We start from the raw sequence: 19457 nt of genomic DNA on the forward strand, positions 1-19457 counted from the left end.
ACTAGTTTTTCCACATAAAATTCAGAAATGGGAGCAGTAAGAAGAAGTGATAAGAAAGTGCAGGTGGGGTATGAAATATGAGGTCCATATCTTACCAGTCACACCCTTTGGATAAGAGAAGAATCTAAAAGCCATCACTCTATTGGTCTAAATTTGCCTCAATTTCTCATCAAATCTTCAACTCGACTTTCCCATCTTAACCACCCATACAACTCTAGAGAGCACTGACATTCTTCATTCAGCATCAGACTCAAGAGCCTAACACAATCCATACATATCATCAATGGCTGCAACAATGGCTACAATGGCTGTGCTTAATGCTAAGTGTTTGAGCATCAACACAACCAAAAACATCAACCACAACAAACCAACCATCCAAAACCTCCCAAAAGGTCTGGCCATCTCAAAACCGGCTGACAATTCAGCCGCACTAGCTGGTACTGCTATTGCAGGAGCAATCTTTTCAACTTTGAGCTCCTGTGATGCAGCTTTTGCAGCACAACAAATAGCCGAAATAGCAGAAGGTGACAACCGTGGCTTAGCACTATTGCTACCAATCATACCAGCCATCGGTTGGGTGCTCTTCAACATTCTCCAACCCGCACTGAACCAAATAAACAAGATGCGTAGCACCAAGGGAGTGATAATCGGGCTTGGACTCGGTGGATTGGCTGGGTTGATGTCAATGCCACCACATGCATCGGCTAGTGAAATTGCGATGTTGGCTGATGCTACAAATGACAACAGGGGCCAGCTTCTGCTGTTTGTTGTTGCTCCAGCGATTCTGTGGGTGCTCTACAACATTCTTCAACCGGCTTTGAACCAAATCAACAGGATGAGGTCTTAGGGAGAGATCGATGAATGGATTTTGTAGGGTGTGATATATGCAACAAAATTATTATTTGTGTAATTGCACCTATTGTTAATGAACTACTTTTTTTTTCTTTTTCCCGAGTTGAATTGTAATTAAAGTGCTCAGATCAGATCAGAAATGGTTATGTCTCATCACCTCTTCTTGTTTACTTAATGGTAGATTGATATAATATGTATAATTGGGGTATCATAATCCATTGTAATTTACATTTATACTATTACCATCTATGTTATTTAAATTCCTGGTTGGATTATGTTCTAAAGAGGTCTGAGAACTCTACATGAAGGGGAAAATTGATGATCCTTATTGATTGAAAATTGGAGGGATGGGTAAGGTGTTGGCCACACGATCAATAAAAATTTGGGATCTTCATGACTTTCAAATTCAATGGAGTGTGTTGTCAATTAATAATAATAATAATTATTATTTTTGGTTGAAAAGAATCTATTTATTAGAAATAATATCAGTGTTTTAAAACTCAGCCCGCCGACTGAACTAATTGAATCGGGGCCTTCATTGGGCCAGGTTACAAATTTTTCTAGTCATTGAAAACCCTAGAAATTAAGACATCAATCCATGAATAATTGAAGACTGGAATGTTAGGGCTTTTAAAGAGGAATGGTCGGTGAGTGCAATGGTGACAACGACGGTGATTTTCAATGAGTGAATCGACTGGAAATCGCATAACTATGTCATCGAAAAAAGTCTACTGTTGCCCGTGATGGAGGGGGGGGGGGGGGGGGGGGGGGGGGGGGGGGGGGGGGGGGGGGGGGGGGGGGGGGGGGGGGGGGGGGGGAGAGAGGGGAACAAGGGAGAGGTGAGATGGGTTTTAGTTAGGAGACTAAGGGGAGTGTTTTCATGGTGATAGGGAGTGTTGTCGTGGCCGAAAACAGACCCTATTTGCCAATACCGACGGTGGTGTTTGAGGTGGTAGTTTTGTAAGATTTCAAACCTATAGGGACTTATATGTAATTTTTAAGGGTATTTTTGTTAGATTTCAAATTTTTGGACACCAGTTTGACCTGCCAGTTAAACTGGTTAAACCGGTCAATCTGAACCAAGCCACTTTGCTGGATTTCACCCCAGATTAGGTTTTAAAACACTGAACAATATACATATACATTGTTCAATAGGAATGATGATTCAACCAATTTGGTGATGTAAGACACAAAAACAATTGGGAAACCTTAGAATATACAGTGTGGGACTTAAGCCCAAATATAATAATACAATTAACATTGCCAATGAAAGTTTCACTCATTTTCAATAAAGAGTAAAAGAATTGGACTTTTATTGTTATCCAATTCAAAATCAACTAGAATTAAACTCAATCCAATCAAATAAATTTGTGTGTTCGGATAAAAACAATTTAGACTAAATTAAGTTTGGAATATTTTAGAACACATATTGTTAATAATGATAAGATTAAAAACATTGTAATCATATTTAGAAAGAATTTCAATAATGTGCACTTAAAAATAAAAATGCATGATTAGTGATGACTATCATTCCCACCCAGCTGTAATGTGGCCTGTTGGAATGGCATTGCAATGGGCTGGCTGGCTGGCTGGCTTGGCCGGTTGTTGGACCTCTTTTTCTTTTGTAAAAGGCGGTAGACCTGGACCACTCTTCATATTATTAATCTCTCTTCCGTTCTAAATGCCTGCATGCATGATCTACATTTTAGGGTTTCACTTTCACTAGTAGCCTCAAATGCCAAACCCCAGCTTAAACAAAAACAATATTATTATTAAATTATAAAGCTTACCCTTTTCAGGATTAGCCTGAAACAGGAAATTTATATATGATTAATGGTAGTTATAAGTATCACATCTTCTCATCATTTTAAACTCCAATTGTGTACAGTTAAACTCCATTAACATTTATATCTGTGGTGTGGCCACCTGGTTGAACAAATAAACTCCAACTCAAGCCCCTCTTAATGGTTCCATTGAACTGAAGATAATGGAATTATAATATTGGAATGGTCTGTGACTGTGAGGTTGAAATGAGGTAAGGGAGATGGAGCCTACAAATACAACGATGGTTGAGACAAAAAGGAAGGGCCATATATTGACTTTGTTAGAATCGCACCTCAAACCTAAACCCCCAGCTGTGTTATAATGTGATTGATGGTGCTTATCTCACCTAATTCATTATTTTATTTTTAATTTTCTTTTCTTAAATCATTTCCCTTTTCCTACACCTTATAAGCTATAATTAAGTAATACAGACACAAACAAGAATTCCATTTGGCTTCATGCAAGTCATGAAAGCCACTCAATCAAAAACTCCCATTCTCAAATACTTTCTTATCTCTCTCATCCTTTCTCTACCTCTCCTCCTTCTCTTCACCTCTCTCCAACCCCACCTCCACCGCCGCCACCACCCAACCGTCACTGACCCCACCTCAGCAGATCTCAAGATCCGACCCGGCTACTCCTCCTACGAAACCTACCTTCAACGTCAACTCAACAAAACCCTCAACCCTAAACTACGTCAAATATGGACAACGCGTGACTGGGATCGTAAAATTCAAGTGTTTGCCAAATTCTTCGATGAGTTAAAGCGAAAAAACCTTCTTTCAAACCAATCAAAAGCTCTCTGTATCGGCGCTCGTGTTGGCCAAGAAGTTGAAGCCTTGAAACGCATCGGCGTAAACGACTCGGTTGGTATCGATTTAGTGCCGTATCCGCCGTTGGTTATAAAGGGAGACTTCCATAAGCAGCCGTTTGACGATGAGACTTTCGACTTTGAATTCTCAAACGTGTTTGATCACGCACTTTATCCGAATAAATTCGTTAGGGAGATTGAACGGACGTTGAAGCCAGGTGGGGTATGTGTATTACACGTGGCGGTATCTAGACGGGGTGATAAGTACTCGGCTAATGACTTATACAGTAGTAAACCGTTGGTGAAGATGTTCAAGAAATCGGAGATGGTGGACGTTCGGAAAGTTGACGGGTTTGGGTTAGATACAGAGGTGGTGTTTAGGAAGAAAGAGAAAATCCAAATCCAAGGGTGATTGATGATGAAGTATTGATTAATTTGTTGGTTATGTTGTTTGTTTATAGTTTTTGTTGCTGTTTATGTTCTATGGCTACGGCAACATCCATTTTCTTCCATTATTTTCTAGATTCGTGAAATGAAATTAGATATGACCACCAACCAAAACCAATCAAAATCCATACAACTTTCGGCTTTAATGGTGATTGACATTTTTTTTTTTTTAATAACCGAGGTATCCGGCGGAATTTGTGCACATTCCAACTAAGTTCAAGTTCTACTTAACACTCTATAAACCTAAAAGATTAGATAAATCATAATATTATTTAAACCAAAAACTCAATAAATGAAACAAAACTTTTAACGTCAAATGACTTTTAATATTAAAAAATATTATTGTACTTGAATGGCAAGCTCCCTCTAGTAATTGGATTCAAGAAAAGGGCTAATATATATATATAAGTTTATGCGTACAGCTAGGGATGTCATTATCTGTTTGTTTTAATTAAGAAAAATCATATTTATAAATAAATAATTAGCCGAAAAGGTAGGAGCAGAATATGAAAGCTGGGGAGCACTTTGGGGATGAGGAGTAAATAGAGTAAAGAGTAAGGGAATAAAGGATGGCCATCTCTATATGTAAAATGAATTTGTTAAGTCTTTAGGGGACATTCATTATTATGCTCTACCGTTTTGAAGAATCTCTATCTCTAATAGGTGGGATTTAATTTAATTAACGGAAACCAATAAAAATGGGATCAAATTAGCAGAAACAAATAAAAACAGAAAGACATGGGTGCCTGTTTGATGTTTCCACAAACAATCAATTTTAAATCCCGCCAAATCACATTAACTATTACGTTACTTGGGATTTAGATTCCTAATTTTATAAGTGTCATCATATTATTTTCTTATAATTAACATGATATTGCTATTTTAAGATCCAAACTTAATATCCCAACATTATATACATAATATTCAGGGTTGATACTTTTATTAAAAAACTTAATTTTGATTAAAATGACCGTCGACTAAGCGGGTGGTGATTTACAACAAAAACCTCTCCTACGAAAAAAGGATTTTTAGATTTCACATTTATTTGAAGTGGGAAAATATAATAATCTTCGATCTGAATTATTATTATTAGAAAAAGAAAACAATTGATGAATTTCCATTTTACTTAATTTCAATTTCTAGTCCGAACCAATACTGGAGATGAGAGAAAAAGAACCCATACAGCCATACTGACTCGAATTTGATGAATTTTCTATTAAATGGTACTACCCAGTTTATATGGATACATCATTTTCTACTAATCTGTGTGTGTGTTTTTTTTTTTTTTTTTTTTTTTGTAGTTTAAAAACACTTCTTCTATATGAAACTACTAAAAACACATAAAATTATCTTAACACCTTAATAAAGTTGAAGTTATATTTTAAACGTTAATGTCCTCTCATTAATTTTCTACTGTAAGCTCCTATAATTGTAAATTTTGATAAAATGTAGTCCGGCCTATAATAACCCAAATATTTATCCACCAAGATTTATGAATGTGTTCAACGTGTGAATTGTAATAATACTGAAGTTTTCACCGGATACAAAACAAGCCACATTTCTTATCAGCCATCAACATTAATTTTCCTTCAAAACAAGAACTCACCCCCGTTTAAATACAAAATTTCCCATATATTTAACGATTCAAAAAAGAAAAAAAAAAAAAAAAGAATTAGAAAAACATGGCTCAGATTGAATGCCATTCTCTTTGAATCTCATGATTAACAGGAAAACAGAAGAGAGACCTCTGCAGGCGACGCGAAAAAGAGAGCATAAACTCTCGTGGGACAAAATTGAAAAAACCAAACTTAACAAGCAGGAGCTGACTGTTGGTCTGCCTGGCTATCTGGAACAAATTCGAGAGGCTGGTTTTCTGTGTTCTGCATTTGTGACTGAGAAGCATTTAGCTTTGCGGCCTTGTAGCTGCTTGAGCTTCTAAGGATTTTTTCCAAGGTCCCACTAGAGCTGCTCCAAGATGAACCAATACATATTGTTAGATAAACACAAATTACTGGAAAATAGAACTTAGACAAACAGATTTGTTTTAAACTTGACCACGGATTGGATATGAATTTTTGTTCTTTCATTCTATTTCTTTTTCAAATTTTTAAAAAATTTCAAAACACGTTCAAAGTTTAAACACAACCAAAATTTACTATTTAAACAGCAGAAACATATATGTAAAATATATTCACCAAACTTTTGCATGTAAGCAGATTCACCAAATGCATAATTATTATAACCAGAAAGAAGTCTTATAGGGTTTAGACTTTTGATTGACAAAAAGTTAACCTAAATGTGCAACTAAATTGCCAACATTAGCACCAGGAAAAAAAAGAAAAACAGATTGATCTCACAATGATAAAATTAAACTTACAATGAATTTGTGATGTTTCTTCCACCACTTTCTTTCCTTTTTGAGCCACTAGTTCCTGCAACAAATTTGAAATTAAATAGAAGAAATTAGCTGCAACTACCCACCAGGGAAAAGAAAGTAGTAATAACCACAAAAAGACGAAAATATTGTACATTAGAATATGTTTCATGTCAAAGAAGACAATGTAGTCAGAAACCACTCTACAAAACACAGCTTATGAACTAAGCTTTCAGGAGAACACTTTGACAAGATTATTAGTTATCTACAAGTTCTGACAGTTCAAACAATGTCAACCAAAGATGTTGGCAGGGACTGAAACGAAACAACAGACAATCTCTCAGCTAAATTTTAAAAAGGAGACACATAATCCACCATTAACAAAAAGAACAAGTGTACAACCTAGTAAACATCTCACCAGCTGTGCAGACAGTTTTTAATCATCATCACTTATTGATTATTCATCTTATAGTCTAAGAGCAGTGACAAAAGAACAATGAAAACCATTGGTCAATAAACTTACAATACAATTAGTCTGGTAATATTAAATACATTCAAAATTCAAGATGTTAAATTACCATTCTGTTGCGCACCGCTATCCCCATCTGAGTAGTCAGATGACAAGGAATTATCAGATGGAGTTCTGGTGCTGGCATCTGAATTATATACCCCATCTTCATCATCTGAACTCTCATAACTATCTTCCTTAAAAATTGAGCCTGATGTAGCTAACAAGCTCTTCTTATGTTGTGAGCTATATACTACTTCCCCATTATAGTATTTACTGGAAACATCTCCAACGTCCAAACGAAATTGATGCCTGTCACCCCTTTGACCTTCGGGAAGTATGTTTTTAGAACTAGACAAGCTAGAGTCTGATGCAGCAATGTTTTGTTTGCTTTTATCTGAACGAGTATGAGTTGCAGAACCATTGACAGCATTGGGCCTTGTAGCTTCCTCTTTTTTTGATAACTTACCAGAGTTGTTTTTAGCCTCACTTCCAGAGACTCTTGCCAGCTTTGTTTTAGGATGAATCTTTGGGTTATCACCCTCACCCTTTGACAATGATCTCTGTGGTTCAACACTGCTAGAGTCAACAGCTTGAACTTTTCCTCCACTCCTTTGGTTCTCAAATAACTTCAGTGTATTTTGTAAATCGGGTGAGGGGCCATTAGAGTGTGCATCAAGTTTTTTCTTCTTCTTGCTGGCTTTTACCTCTTTCTCTACTCCTTTTTTTTCCGTCACCTTTTGAACAGGCATATTGTGAGAAACATCAATCAGATGCTGTTGTTGGTTGGGCACAAAATTATCATTAACGATAGTCCTATCACTTTCACAGGATGCTTCCATTTTATTATTAGCTTCATTTGAACGGCCACTTGTAGGGAAATTACCATTTTGATCTTGAAGAGGACTTGTTTCAATGCCAGTATTATTTTCAGATTCCAGATTTGATCCATTTAGCTTGTTTTCAGAACTTGTCTTCACTAAGCTTGCCTTCTTCGTCAATTTCAATGATGCATCCACCTTCGCGTCCCTAGTGCCATCAGTTGACAGCGTCACATTCTTACAACTAACATTTTCATCTTCTTCTAGCAATTCTGGTGGGTTCTTAGCAGCAGAATTTCGTTTTCTCTTGGTTTTCTTTCTTGATTTCTCATCCTTATTTTCCGCATTCATTGGGATTTCGCTGATATCCTTCAAGGATTCCAACACATTTCGAATCACATTATCAGAATCCATGTCATTAGCCAAAACAGAATTATTCACTGCTGTCATTTTTGGAATTTCTTTCCCCTTGACTGGGGACATAAAGCTTTCCTCTTTCTTAGATTTATCACTTGAATGATCGGTATGAATTGTCTCATGTGGCTCGGTTGAAGAAATGCCAATCCCAGAACCTGTTTTATGCTTCGTAACCGATGAAGAAGGATCCTGAGATTTTTTGGACTTCCTTTTTTTCTTTGAAGATTTTGGAGGTTCTAACTTTACATTGGTATCCCGGTCCACATTTCCATTAGCATCAACCAAATTAGAAGCAACTACTACTTCATCACTGCCTGAAGGGGTGACCTTTACTGGGGGCATTGCTTCTGAATCTTTACTTTGAGACAATTCTTTTCCTTCTGCAACTCTGCCAGTTTGATCACCTCCAAATTTCTGACAATCATGAACAATGACATTCTCACACTTGGTAACCCCTGAATTCTTATTAAGACTACTAGCCTCTTGGACAGGGAGGGGAGGATTGCCTTCTGCTTCACCGACATGATGATCCACTGAAATTCTCATTTGTTTTGCTGCAGATGGAGCTGTTAATTCAGGTGAAACATTCTTGCTTTCAACATTGCCGACACCTTTGCCACTTGTATCAACTTCTACAAAATGGAAACCAGTATGAATATCAGCAACTCATGTCTTTGTTTTCTCACAAATAAAGAAACTGAAGTCGAATAAAAATTTGATTTAATCAAAGACAAAAGCCACATAAAATCGCACATCAAAACAACAAAAGGACCTTACCTAATGAACAAGGTACTTTATTGTTTTCCCCCTCTTCTTGCAGGGGAACATAAAGATTTTTCTTCAAAGGCACTGAATATGGTTCAGAAATCGTGGCACCATGGACACTTTGTGAAGGAAGAACTGCTGCATCATGTTCGTTTTCCAAATTCCTGTGATGAACTCCAACAGTGTCCCCAGGGTGCACCCTCCTCTCATCTTGTGCAGAAGAAGGAACTGCAGCTACAACTTGATCAAGAAATTTTGATGATTTCTTTTTTCTTTTCTTTCTTCCACTGCTTGCATCGGTTGTCAACAAATTGTCATCCTTCGACATTTCAGAAGATAAATGGTCCAAGGTAGTGTTTGTGCCTTTTTGTTTGTTCCCAAAAGAGCACTGAGAAATTGTAATCTCTGGCACCAAGGTCTCTCTAGTAGAATCACATGCCAGAAGCCTGTTTTCTTTTGAAGAATTTCCAATCTCATCTTTCCTTGCAGTCTTCTGCTTTTTATTAGCAGCAGGCCTGGGTGAAGCTTCTTCCAATGATGTATTGCACTTCGCATTAACATCAACATTCTTAGAAGTATCGCACTCAAAATTTTTTCCTGAAGCTGCAGTTCCCTCATAGAGAACATCAGTCATCAGCAGCTCCCTGCCTGATTTCTGGTTGATATCAGAAGCTGAAATCCTGCAATGTTCATCAGCATTATATTTGCTTCCCATTTGCATATCACGAGTAACTACTGTACCTCTACCGTCAGTGACCAAAGAGTTATCCAGGACCATGTCTTGCTGTGATTCATCTTCATCAGATACATGAGCTGGCACATTCTCTTCGTTTGAAATATGGTCACTTACTTCATCCTCCCTCCTCCTTTTTGCTTTAGGTTTTTTCTTCGTCACAGATACAGTTTCTGGAGCCCCTTCCATTGCATTGAATTGCACATCATTAATTCCATTCCTGAAGTTGTTTTCCTTACATTCAGTACATGTTATGCTATCTTTACTAGAACGTTTCTCCTTTAACTTCATATCTGACCTATTATTGTTATCCAGAGCCAAGATGTTGCAAGTACTCTGAGTAGAAGGTTTCTGTTTTCCATTCTGGTCTCTGTGAACTTGTGTCAATGTTGAATCATCAATATTGGACAACCTTCTGGGAGAAGCATCAGCCAGAAGAGCAACCCCATCAGCTGAAGGATTACCTGTGATGCCACAAGAGGCTCCTAGGTGTCCAAAATTGGATTTCCCAGTATGCTGGTTTTCACTCTGCTCCTCTACAATTGAAGCATCAACAGAAAGAAACCAGCTTTTGCTGACTCCATCAAATGCACTTTTTACAAACATGGAATCTGATAAATGATAAAAGTGTCCTTTACGTTTAACCTGTTGAATTCACAAAACCCCAAACCCCATAAATGTAAGCCATGTAATCAACAGGTAATATAATCAACAGCCTTAAACTGCAAGATAAAGAAGTCACCTTTAAAGCATGAATTTTAATCCCACTAATGTTAGGAAAGCACAATGGGTATTCATGCAGTATTCTCCCTGCACCATCAATAGCATAAATAAGTCATTAGAAACAGAATCTAAAAGTTGAAAGTAGTTAAACAAAACATAAACGTTTTAAGGATTGCAAGCTATTCATAATGTAATTCAAACTTTGCTACACAACTAATTCTCAAGTCTTTAGATTGTAATAAGACAACAGAAGCTATCAACTCCCACAGATAAAATTTTTCTACTGATTCTAGACCTTGGCACAAATTTTTTTCTCAATATCTATAAAACCCAGTAACTAAATTTCTAATGACAACTTATCTACATCTTCAAATATGAAAAAATATTCTTCTTCAATTAAAATGACTTATCAAGATTGATTAATTACTACTTACTTAACACTTCAGTCTCACAAGAAATACTTTTAAACGGAAAGATAGCACAAGCATCATCTGAAAATTCACTCTTTAGTTATATTTCTCTAGTTACTCCACAAAAGAGATTAAAAAAAAAGGCAAAAATTAGGAGTCTTTTCGTATTAATTATAATCATGGAATTGCCGCAACAAGAACACTTTGGAAACACAAAGAATTAAGTGTAAATACTTTTGAGGTCCGAAACAGTGTCGGAACCGGAGACGATCATGGCCAAGTGAGTATCGAGGCTGGTGTCTATGAAGACAGTATCGTAGGTAGTGGTTCCACCAGAATCAGAAATAGAAGTGGGTTTCTCCATTGATAGAATCAGATAGAAAAAAAAAAGTGAAGAATGTATATATGAAGCGAGAAGTGCGGAGGAGAAGAAGCTAAATGCTTGTGTAGAATGGAGGGGTTTTGTGTTGAGGGTTTGGCTTTGGCTATGGTGGCATAGCATCAATTGGAAGGAACCGCGCTCCTTACGTCTCCAAGTCTAAAGTGCCGAATCGGGTCAGACATGGCCCGACCGTCCACTTGGCCCAGGCCCGGGTCAACAGCAACGTAATTTTCTTTTATATTTGAGATATTCTATTAGTAGCTAAAATTGCATTCCTCACACATTGTTTAGAAGTGCAAACATTAAAAAATAATTTTTCATCATCTTTAAATAAAATTTCTTCTTGTGAGTATATTTTCTATTGTATTATAAGCTGTGTTTTAAAACCCGGCTTAGCTCGGCCAGTTCAACCGGTTCAATGGGGACCCAAGGCCTTTACCGAATGACTTTTTAGTTTTGATTGTTCATGACAAACCCTAGAGATTAGGACGACGATCGACGAACAATTAGTGACTAGAATATTGGGGCTTTTAAAGAGAAATGATCAGTGAGTCAAAAGGTGACAACAAAGGTGATTTCCAGTGTGAAATGACTAAAAATTGCAAAAATCGATCACCGAAAACAGCGAGCTGTTGTTGACTTATTGACGATTGGTAAGGCGAACGAGGGTGGGGTGAGATGGGTTTTGGTCAGGAGGTTGAGAGAAGAGTATTCGTGGTGACGCTGGAAACAAGCCTTATTTGGCATAGGTTGTCGACACCGGTAGTGTAATTTAGGGTGTTTTTGCAAGATTTTAAACCTATAGGGACTTATGATAATTTTTAAGGGCGTTTTTGCTAGATTTCAATCCTCTTACATGATAATGTCATCGATCTGACCCATCGGTCAAACCGATCAACTCGAGACCTGGCTACTTTGCCAGATTTCACCCCTAGTTGGGTTTTAAAACACTGGTTATAAGAACTAATCTATCAATTTTGATTTTAAATTTTTATAATAATTGGTATAATAAAAATTCTATTGGGTGCATATAGCTGCATCCAAATTTTATTTAGTCCTCATTCATATATAATATCAAAAAGGGTGGGTGACCTTCGATGAAAACATGCAACTTACATAAGTCAATGATTGTAGATTGAGTCAAAATGGCGAGTGCTCACTACAATATGAAGGCTTAAATTTGGGCCATTCTATTTCTATCTCATTTGCAGACATTTCTAATTTGCATGAACCTGAGAAGCAACAACCCACCAGGATTTCTTCCATGAATTCAAGTACCATGTATAACTTGTGATTGATGATGTACATTAAATATCTCAAGATACGAAAAAGGGTTTTCACTTTTCCATCTCAAACATCTACTACAGAATGGGAAGTTCAAGACTATTAAATAACTGCAAGGAAAATAAAGAGAAGTTTTGATCATAATACACAACTCAAAATTAACCATTAACACCAACTACAATTTGAGGAAAATGTGTGGAAGGAAGATAACTATTCCAACCATACAACTAGTTTTTTACTTTTTTAAGGTTATATCCACTAATCAGACTGCGTATCCTCGCCAACTTCCCCAACAAAACAATAGATAATAAAACTGTCTATTCCTTCTTCCTTGAATCTTTGAGTTGTCCTCTTTTTCTAACCCCAAGGTTAAACTTCAGACGCCAGGCATCGATACCACTCTCTGGCAGTAAATTCAGCAAATACCAGAGGAAGGAATGAGGCCAGTAGGGTGTGCAACGAGGTTCATAACCTATCCACCGCATAGCTGCCCGTGCATAACCATCAGTTGATGGAACAAAGAATGAAGATCTCTTGATTGACGCCATCTTGGTTGCCACATATAATGGAACCTGTATACAGATAACTCTCAGTTAGAGAAAATAAATCAAAAACAGGCAAATAGAAAAGTTAGTTCCAATAGCAAACTCTTGGTTTATGAACATCTTAATTGCTTAAGACATCACTGATTGGTGATAAGCACCGAAGTTTTTTCACATTAAACAGAACTGTCTACAGAATTTAATATCGACAAACTATAACTCACCCTAGACGTTGGCCCTACTTCTACCGGTTAGTAGCTAAAACCTCAAATGCTAAAGGATATAAGCAGGTGGGATAACAAAATGTCTATTTCCACAGCACATAACAGTCTCATTTATTTCCTCATCTTGTCTATTATTTCTGCCATCTGAAGTTGCAAAAGAGCAATTCAGTTGTAAGCAAGATTCAGTCTCACTACCCATCTTCATCTGATATGCTTATCATGAAGAGCATCACAACTATCAGAAAGCAAATCTAAGTAAAGCTGATAATCTGTTCAGTGAAAAGAATATGATTTACAGAGTACAGAGCCTTGTCAATTTGCTAGTAAACAACCGCTTCAGCTAATCTAATAAGACTTCATAACAAATGATCCTATTCATTTACTAGAATATTGACTGGAGAAAACACAAGAAAAGACAATCTCTAACAAATATTCTAATAAATGCTTCAAGTCGTGAACAGATTGAGCATCTTCATTTGAAAAAAAGAAACGTGACATTGTGAACAAAACAGCATAGTTGAATTAAATTAACCAACCATGACCAACATATCAGATTTTCAGAAAGAAAAGCAAGCTTCTACCTAATACTCCAACTAGCTAATCATCTTGTATATCTTTTTTGCGTAAAGAAATGCATGCTGGAGAGCTATTATTCATAAATATAGGTATGAACCAATCACAGCCACTTGATTCTAGAAAAACATAGAGTGCTGTTCTGCCTCTAATAAACAAAGATTTGATTGGTTAGCAGTTACTTAAGCAAGTCAAGTAGTGATGCAAAGAGTGGCTGAAATCTATAATCTGATATGAAGCTCAACAAGTTTCAACAAAATTGATCTGCTAACATTAAGCTTCTACCGAAAACATATATTAATTTGGAAACCACTCACATATAAAAACGTAAAAAAGAAAATTGATGCAGAAGAAATCATATTATTTTGCCGTACAACTCTTATACTTGCTACTAAAAGTGCTAGGATAATGACTTGAAACATTGCAAAAGGTACCTGACACTGCACATCAATTCCGCTTTTCTTATATTCAACATACAAACACCTTGAAAATTGATCGATATACCTGAAAATTACCACAAAAAAAAAAAAAAAAAAAAAAAATTACAAAAAAAGTTTTTCACCACTCGGACATTGAAAAAAATAATCGTTCTACAAAAATCAAAATGAACAAAAATAAATAAATCCTTACGCTTTTGTGGCGGCATAGACAGAATACAGAGGATCAGAAGGAATTATAATGGCAGCACCAGAACCAAGATTAACAATAGCACCTTTCTTCCTCTTCAACATCCCAGCCAAAACCGCTTGAGTAACCTTAGTAGTACCTTCAACGTTAACCTTAATCAAATTATTCAACAACTCCTCATCAACCTCGTGAAAAAACCTTGCATAAGGGTATGAAATTCCGACATTGTTAATCAAAACACCAACATCCAATCCCTCAATAACCTCTTTAATTTTATTAACACCCTCATCAATATCACCACTGAAATCAACAACAACACTCTTGATCTGGGTTTTGCCATACTTAGCCATAATAGAATCCGAAACATCTTCTAGTTTATCAGGATTACGGCCAACAAGGACAAGATTAAGTCCTTTTCTAGCCAACTCAAATGCAAAACCTTTCCCGATACCATCGGTGGGTCCAGTCACAACAGCCCACGAACCGTATTTCTTCAAATTCTTAGCAGGTCTTAGAAAGGAAACATAAACCCAGTAGAGAACACTAAAAGAAAACTTGAAAAGCGAAAGAGAACCAATAGTGAACAAAACAAGAACCCAACGTGGCTGAGTTTTGAGAGTATCAAGAAAACACTGGTCCATGATTGGTATGCAAAGTGTAATCTTTGGATCTTGAAAGAAAAAAACACGAATCTAAGAAGTGGGTATTGTTGAGAAGAGATAAATAATGAGTGTTGGGAGTATTGGTAATGAATTTAGGTGAAGTTGTTGAACGGAGAAGAGTCTATGATTTAAGGATTAGGCAGAGAAGGACAGGGGAGGATGGGGAATCGAAGTTATTAATAGAGGTGGGTAAAGTAGATGAGCTGAAAACCGCCGCATTTAACTAACGATGCCAGACAATTAACTGGTCTGATTTGAACTCAAACATGCTTTCGATTTTGCTATTTGTGTTTCTCAGTTTTGATTTTATTTTTTATGTTATTTTTAATCCTTAAAACCCTGAAGTATGATTAACTAACAAAAAAGTTCCTAATGTTTCTGAAAATAACAAAATTTTATCGGTCGTTAGTATCATTACAACTTGCACTATCGAGAGTTAATAAAATTACGAAATTACCCTTATGCCATTCATTTTAACAACGAGAGAGTTTTTGTTACTTTAGGATGATCTTATTAGTCAATCATACCGCATGGGGGAAAAGGTTATTTTGCTGGTAGACTTCAGTCACTTCACAGTACCAGAACAGCTATGGACTTTAGTTCAAGGGCACACGTGTCAGGTGGTGGTGTGACAGATTTACTATATTGGGTTTGGTTTAATTGATCCATGCAATGTAATTAAGAAAAAGTGGGTCTTATTTATTTAGTACAGGTACAGTTCATTAAAAATTTCATAATTAATATCGTCAAACATTATATATCATCAATATTCAACAATACCAAGAAGTAAGTAAAAAATAAATCAAATAAAAAATCAATCTGGGATGCACCATGAAATAGACAGGAGATAGTAGTTTAGAATTTAAGAGAAAATATATGGGGCTACATTAATTAATGACTTGAAGGTAGGTGATGGTTTCTATAAACAATCCACACACTTGGAAGATAATCAACCAATGAATTAATAATGCATTTTAACAAGCCCAAAATTTATAAGAATGTTATATTATACTGCTAGATTATCACGTTTGCTTATCAAATAATATAAAATTCTTGTAATATTTTAAAACTAATAATAATTATGATTTGTTATATAGGTGCTTGATAATTTTAATTTTGGTAAAATTTTATCCCTTATTAATAAAAAATTTGGATAATAATGTCTTTATTTTGAAATTAACTTACAAGAACCTGTCATTATAATTTTATTCCTAATTAATTAAGTTTTTAGACAATAATACCCTTGTATTTAAAACAAATTGTAGGCCACTCAAGACCCCTACCGCTCGCCAGCAACCATTGTCGGCCGTTTAGCAAACTTTTATGTGTTAAGGTATTTTAACAAAATCTCAAATGTAGGCTGTTAAAAGAAATGATTCAAAAAATAATAATATATTAATATTTAAAAATAAGAGTAATTTAGTAATTTATATAATATTACTTATCAATTTATTCCTTCCAACCAAACATACCAATGTAATATACATACGAGTTTATTCCAACTTAATCAAACATGTTTTTCTAAATATTTTTAATAATCTTTAAGACAATCTATTTTTTTTGTTAGTATAATATTCCTAGTAATACAACTAAACGCACCCTAAGTGAAGAATGATAAAATGTAAAGGAGATTAAAAAAAAAAACATGGGATGACTGTGACTGTGACACTATCAAATTAATTAACTTTTTATGATTTTCCTTCGAACATAAATATACTTATAAAAGAAAGACTAAGCCTACTTTTTTTTCATATTATCTCATTGTTTGAAGATCCATGAATCTTCATTTATAGTGGAACTGGGTACTGAGTGTGGGTATTGTCAAGGAGCCACAAGTTTTTACATATTCTTAGAAGTAATCATGACCTAAGAGGAGATGAGTAAATAGCCCAATGTTATTGAAAGATAAGACGAGGAATATGTAATTATCTCCACTGAAAACAATATCAACTTTCAGTTACAGATGGATAAATTCAAGTGCTTATTACGAGATTTTTACCTACTTCCTGAAGGGGATAGGATTAGGACTATCATTCATTATGATGGTGATTGAATTTGACGGAGTCTTTTTGTTGTCCTCTATTGCGCATTCCACGAAAATATCGAAAAATCCACCGATTCAGTAACGCATCGGGGACCAGTGCATACAATAAGAACCACTGCAATGAATGAGGCCAATACGGCAAACAAAGATGATCGTAGCCGATCCATTTCATGCTTGCTTTACTATATGTTTCTGCCGACGGAATGAACAAGGAAGATCTCTTGAACTTCGTCATCTTCGTTGCAACAAATAGCGGAATCTGATATATCGCTCACACAATAAAAAATTTAATCAATTGGAGGAGCAAATTATCCTTTAATTAAATTAAATTCTTTAATTGGTTACCTGGCACTGAACATCAATTCCTTGTTTCTTGTATTCTAGATAAATGCTTCTGGAGAACATTGCAATATACCTGTTACATATGAAATGATATATTAGAAGATGTAGGTGAAGTTTCATGCATCACAGCATCAGTACAAATGGAGTTTTAGACGAAATCAAGGATGTTTGGCGTATCCAAATCCAATACGCAAGGCACAGAGAGAAATTAAGCTACTTAATATATCACTGAGTAATTCATTTTACCTAGCACAAATTAACAACAAAAAAATAGAACCATGTGTATGAATTTAAGCTCGATCCTTTGGAAAAACAGAAGTTCTAAAGGGAAGACTATTGAAACTTACGCTTTGGCGGCAGCATAAATGGAAAACAAAGGGTATGAAGGGAGACAAACGGAGGAACCGGAGCCGATATTAACTATGGCTCCCTTTTTCTTCTTCAGCATACTGGGAAGTGCAGACTTGGTTATCCAGGTTGATCCATCTATGTTCACCTTTAGAACACTGTTCATCAACTCTAAGTCAATTTCATGGAAGAATCTTGCATAAGGGAACGCAACTCCAGCGTTATTTATCAGAATTCCAACGTCTAAACCTTCAATACCGTCCTCCATCACCTCACATATCTCCTCCCCACTAGATTTTTCAAAGTCGATAACCAGACTTTTGATCTCAACTTTGTTATTATTGAATCTTTTGTGTATCTCATTTGATGTAGCTTCTAGTTTCGAAGGGTTTCGACCAACCAAGACCAGGTTAAGACCCTTTGATGCTAACTCAAAGGCAAAGGCTTTGCCGATTCCATCGGTGGAGCCAGTGATGATTGCCCATGAACCATAGTCCTTGAGATTCTTTGGGGGTCTCAAGAAAATGATCCATACCCCCCTGAAAAACCTCAGGATGGGTTTATAAAGCGATATGAAGCCTATGAGACTCACTGCTGCAACGATGAGCTCATGAAAATCCATTCCCATCATCATGCAAAATGAAAAAATTAGAAAAATAAATTAACTATGAAAACAGACTGACCACTCTGTTTGGCCTTCGATTTAGCCTTGTTCAAAGGTCATCTCTGTATAATGAGCCTATATTAACTTTCATAATTAATTTCGTTGACAGCGAAACAACCGACCAAATATATCTTATATTTAATTGCAACCATAATTTAAGAGTGACAATAAAGTTTTTTTTTTTTTTTAATTAAGTCATTGTAAATATATTATTTGTTTGTATTATTGATACAAAAAAATATAACAATTAGAGCGATTGATGTGAACGTGATTATGAATAATCAACCAAACATTTAACTGGTCGAATTTAAACTCAAACATGCTTTCGATTTTGCTGTTTGTGTTTCTCAGTTTTTCTTTTATTTTTTATGTTATTTTTAATCGCTTAAACCCCTGAAGTATGATTAAATGACAAAAAAGTTCCTAAAGTTTCTGAAAATAACAAAATTTTATCGGTCGTTAGCATATCATTACTTAATCATTAAAACTTGCACTGTCAAGAGTTAATAAAATTACCAAATTACCCTTATGCCATTCATTTTAACAACGAGAGAGTTTTTGTTACTTTAGGATGATCTTATTTTTCAATCATACCTCATGGGGGAAAAGGTAATTTTGCTGGTAGACTTCACAGTACGAGGAACAACTATGGACATTTATTCAAGGGCACACGTGTCAGGTAGTGGTGTGACAGATTTACTACATTGGGTTTGGTTTAATTGATGCCATGCAATGTAATTAAGAAACAGTGGGTCTTATTTATTTAGTAGGGGTACAATTCACTAAAAATTTATAAATAATATCGTCAAACATTATGATATCATCAATATTCAACAATATCAAAAGAAGTAAGTAAAAAATAAATAAAATAAAAAATAAATCTGGAAAGCACCATGAAATAGACAGGGGATAGTCGATTAGAATTTAAGAGAAAATAAATGGGGCTACATTAATTAATGACTTGAAGATAGGTGGTGGTTGCTATAAACAATCCACACACTAGGAATATAATCAACCCATGAATTTATATTATGCATTAAATTTAATTTTATAATATTTTATAATTTATTACTTATAGGA

The 19457-nt window shown here is 35.6% G+C and overlaps 5 protein-coding genes across 5 annotated transcripts; 2 read left to right on the forward strand and 3 right to left on the reverse strand.

The window, feature by feature from the left end:
- Positions 1–150: 150 nt before the first annotated feature.
- Positions 151–1060, forward strand: LOC116122103 (photosystem II core complex proteins psbY, chloroplastic). Its single transcript, XM_031408015.1, has one exon. It carries the CDS (start codon positions 284–286, stop codon positions 845–847), a length of 564 nt encoding a protein of 187 aa, XP_031263875.1. The 5' UTR covers positions 151–283; the 3' UTR covers positions 848–1060.
- A 2060-nt stretch (positions 1061–3120) lies between these two features.
- Positions 3121–4069, forward strand: LOC116122106. Its single transcript, XM_031408018.1, has one exon. It carries the CDS (start codon positions 3135–3137, stop codon positions 3897–3899), a length of 765 nt encoding a protein of 254 aa, XP_031263878.1. The 5' UTR covers positions 3121–3134; the 3' UTR covers positions 3900–4069.
- A 1591-nt stretch (positions 4070–5660) lies between these two features.
- LOC116122086 lies at positions 5661–11118 on the reverse strand. Its single transcript, XM_031408002.1, has 6 exons — positions 10920–11118; positions 10295–10362; positions 8832–10197; positions 6887–8686; positions 6312–6366; positions 5661–5899 (listed from the first exon to the last, which is right to left on the reverse strand). Exons 1-6 carry the CDS (start codon positions 11047–11049, stop codon positions 5743–5745), a joined length of 3576 nt encoding a protein of 1191 aa, XP_031263862.1. The 5' UTR covers positions 11050–11118; the 3' UTR covers positions 5661–5742.
- A 1475-nt stretch (positions 11119–12593) lies between these two features.
- LOC116122111 (very-long-chain 3-oxoacyl-CoA reductase 1-like) lies at positions 12594–15247 on the reverse strand. The gene is made up of 3 exons (XM_031408022.1): positions 14321–15247; positions 14125–14194; positions 12594–12923 (listed from the first exon to the last, which is right to left on the reverse strand). The coding sequence occupies exons 1-3, from the start codon at positions 14956–14958 to the stop codon at positions 12669–12671; spliced, it is 963 nt and encodes a 320-aa protein (XP_031263882.1). The 5' UTR covers positions 14959–15247; the 3' UTR covers positions 12594–12668.
- Positions 15248–16872: 1625 nt separating this feature from the next.
- Positions 16873–18411, reverse strand: LOC116122108 (very-long-chain 3-oxoacyl-CoA reductase 1-like). The gene is made up of 3 exons (XM_031408020.1): positions 17713–18411; positions 17369–17438; positions 16873–17282 (listed from the first exon to the last, which is right to left on the reverse strand). Exons 1-3 carry the CDS (start codon positions 18345–18347, stop codon positions 17010–17012), a joined length of 978 nt encoding a protein of 325 aa, XP_031263880.1. The 5' UTR covers positions 18348–18411; the 3' UTR covers positions 16873–17009.
- Between the last annotated feature and the right edge of the window lie 1046 nt (positions 18412–19457).

Source organism: Pistacia vera, unplaced genomic scaffold (genome assembly GCF_008641045.1).
Source record: "Pistacia vera cultivar Batoury unplaced genomic scaffold, PisVer_v2 Contig1314, whole genome shotgun sequence".
In the NCBI taxonomy this organism is placed as follows: Eukaryota; Viridiplantae; Streptophyta; class Magnoliopsida; order Sapindales; family Anacardiaceae; genus Pistacia; species Pistacia vera.

Coding starts and splice junctions, on each gene's coding strand:
- LOC116122103 (XM_031408015.1), top strand. CDS start 284: ATGGCTGCAACAATGGCTACAATGGCTGTGCTTAATGCTAAGTGTTTG.
- LOC116122108 (XM_031408020.1), bottom strand. CDS start 18,347: ATGATGATGGGAATGGATTTTCATGAGCTCATCGTTGCAGCAGTGAGT. Junction 17,439..17,712: donor ATTTATGCTGCCGCCAAAGC/GTAAGTTTCAAT, acceptor CATATGTAACAG/GTATATTGCAATGTTCTCCA. Junction 17,283..17,368: donor GAATTGATGTTCAGTGCCAG/GTAACCAATTAA, acceptor GCGATATATCAG/ATTCCGCTATTTGTTGCAAC.
- LOC116122086 (XM_031408002.1), bottom strand. CDS start 11,049: ATGGAGAAACCCACTTCTATTTCTGATTCTGGTGGAACCACTACCTAC. Junction 10,198..10,294: donor TTAAAATTCATGCTTTAAAG/GTGACTTCTTTA, acceptor TGAATTCAACAG/GTTAAACGTAAAGGACACTT. Junction 8,687..8,831: donor TAAAGTACCTTGTTCATTAG/GTAAGGTCCTTT, acceptor TCCATTTTGTAG/AAGTTGATACAAGTGGCAAA.
- LOC116122111 (XM_031408022.1), bottom strand. CDS start 14,958: ATGGACCAGTGTTTTCTTGATACTCTCAAAACTCAGCCACGTTGGGTT. Junction 14,195..14,320: donor GTCTATGCCGCCACAAAAGC/GTAAGGATTTAT, acceptor GGTAATTTTCAG/GTATATCGATCAATTTTCAA. Junction 12,924..14,124: donor GAATTGATGTGCAGTGTCAG/GTACCTTTTGCA, acceptor ATCTGTATACAG/GTTCCATTATATGTGGCAAC.
- LOC116122106 (XM_031408018.1), top strand. CDS start 3,135: ATGCAAGTCATGAAAGCCACTCAATCAAAAACTCCCATTCTCAAATAC.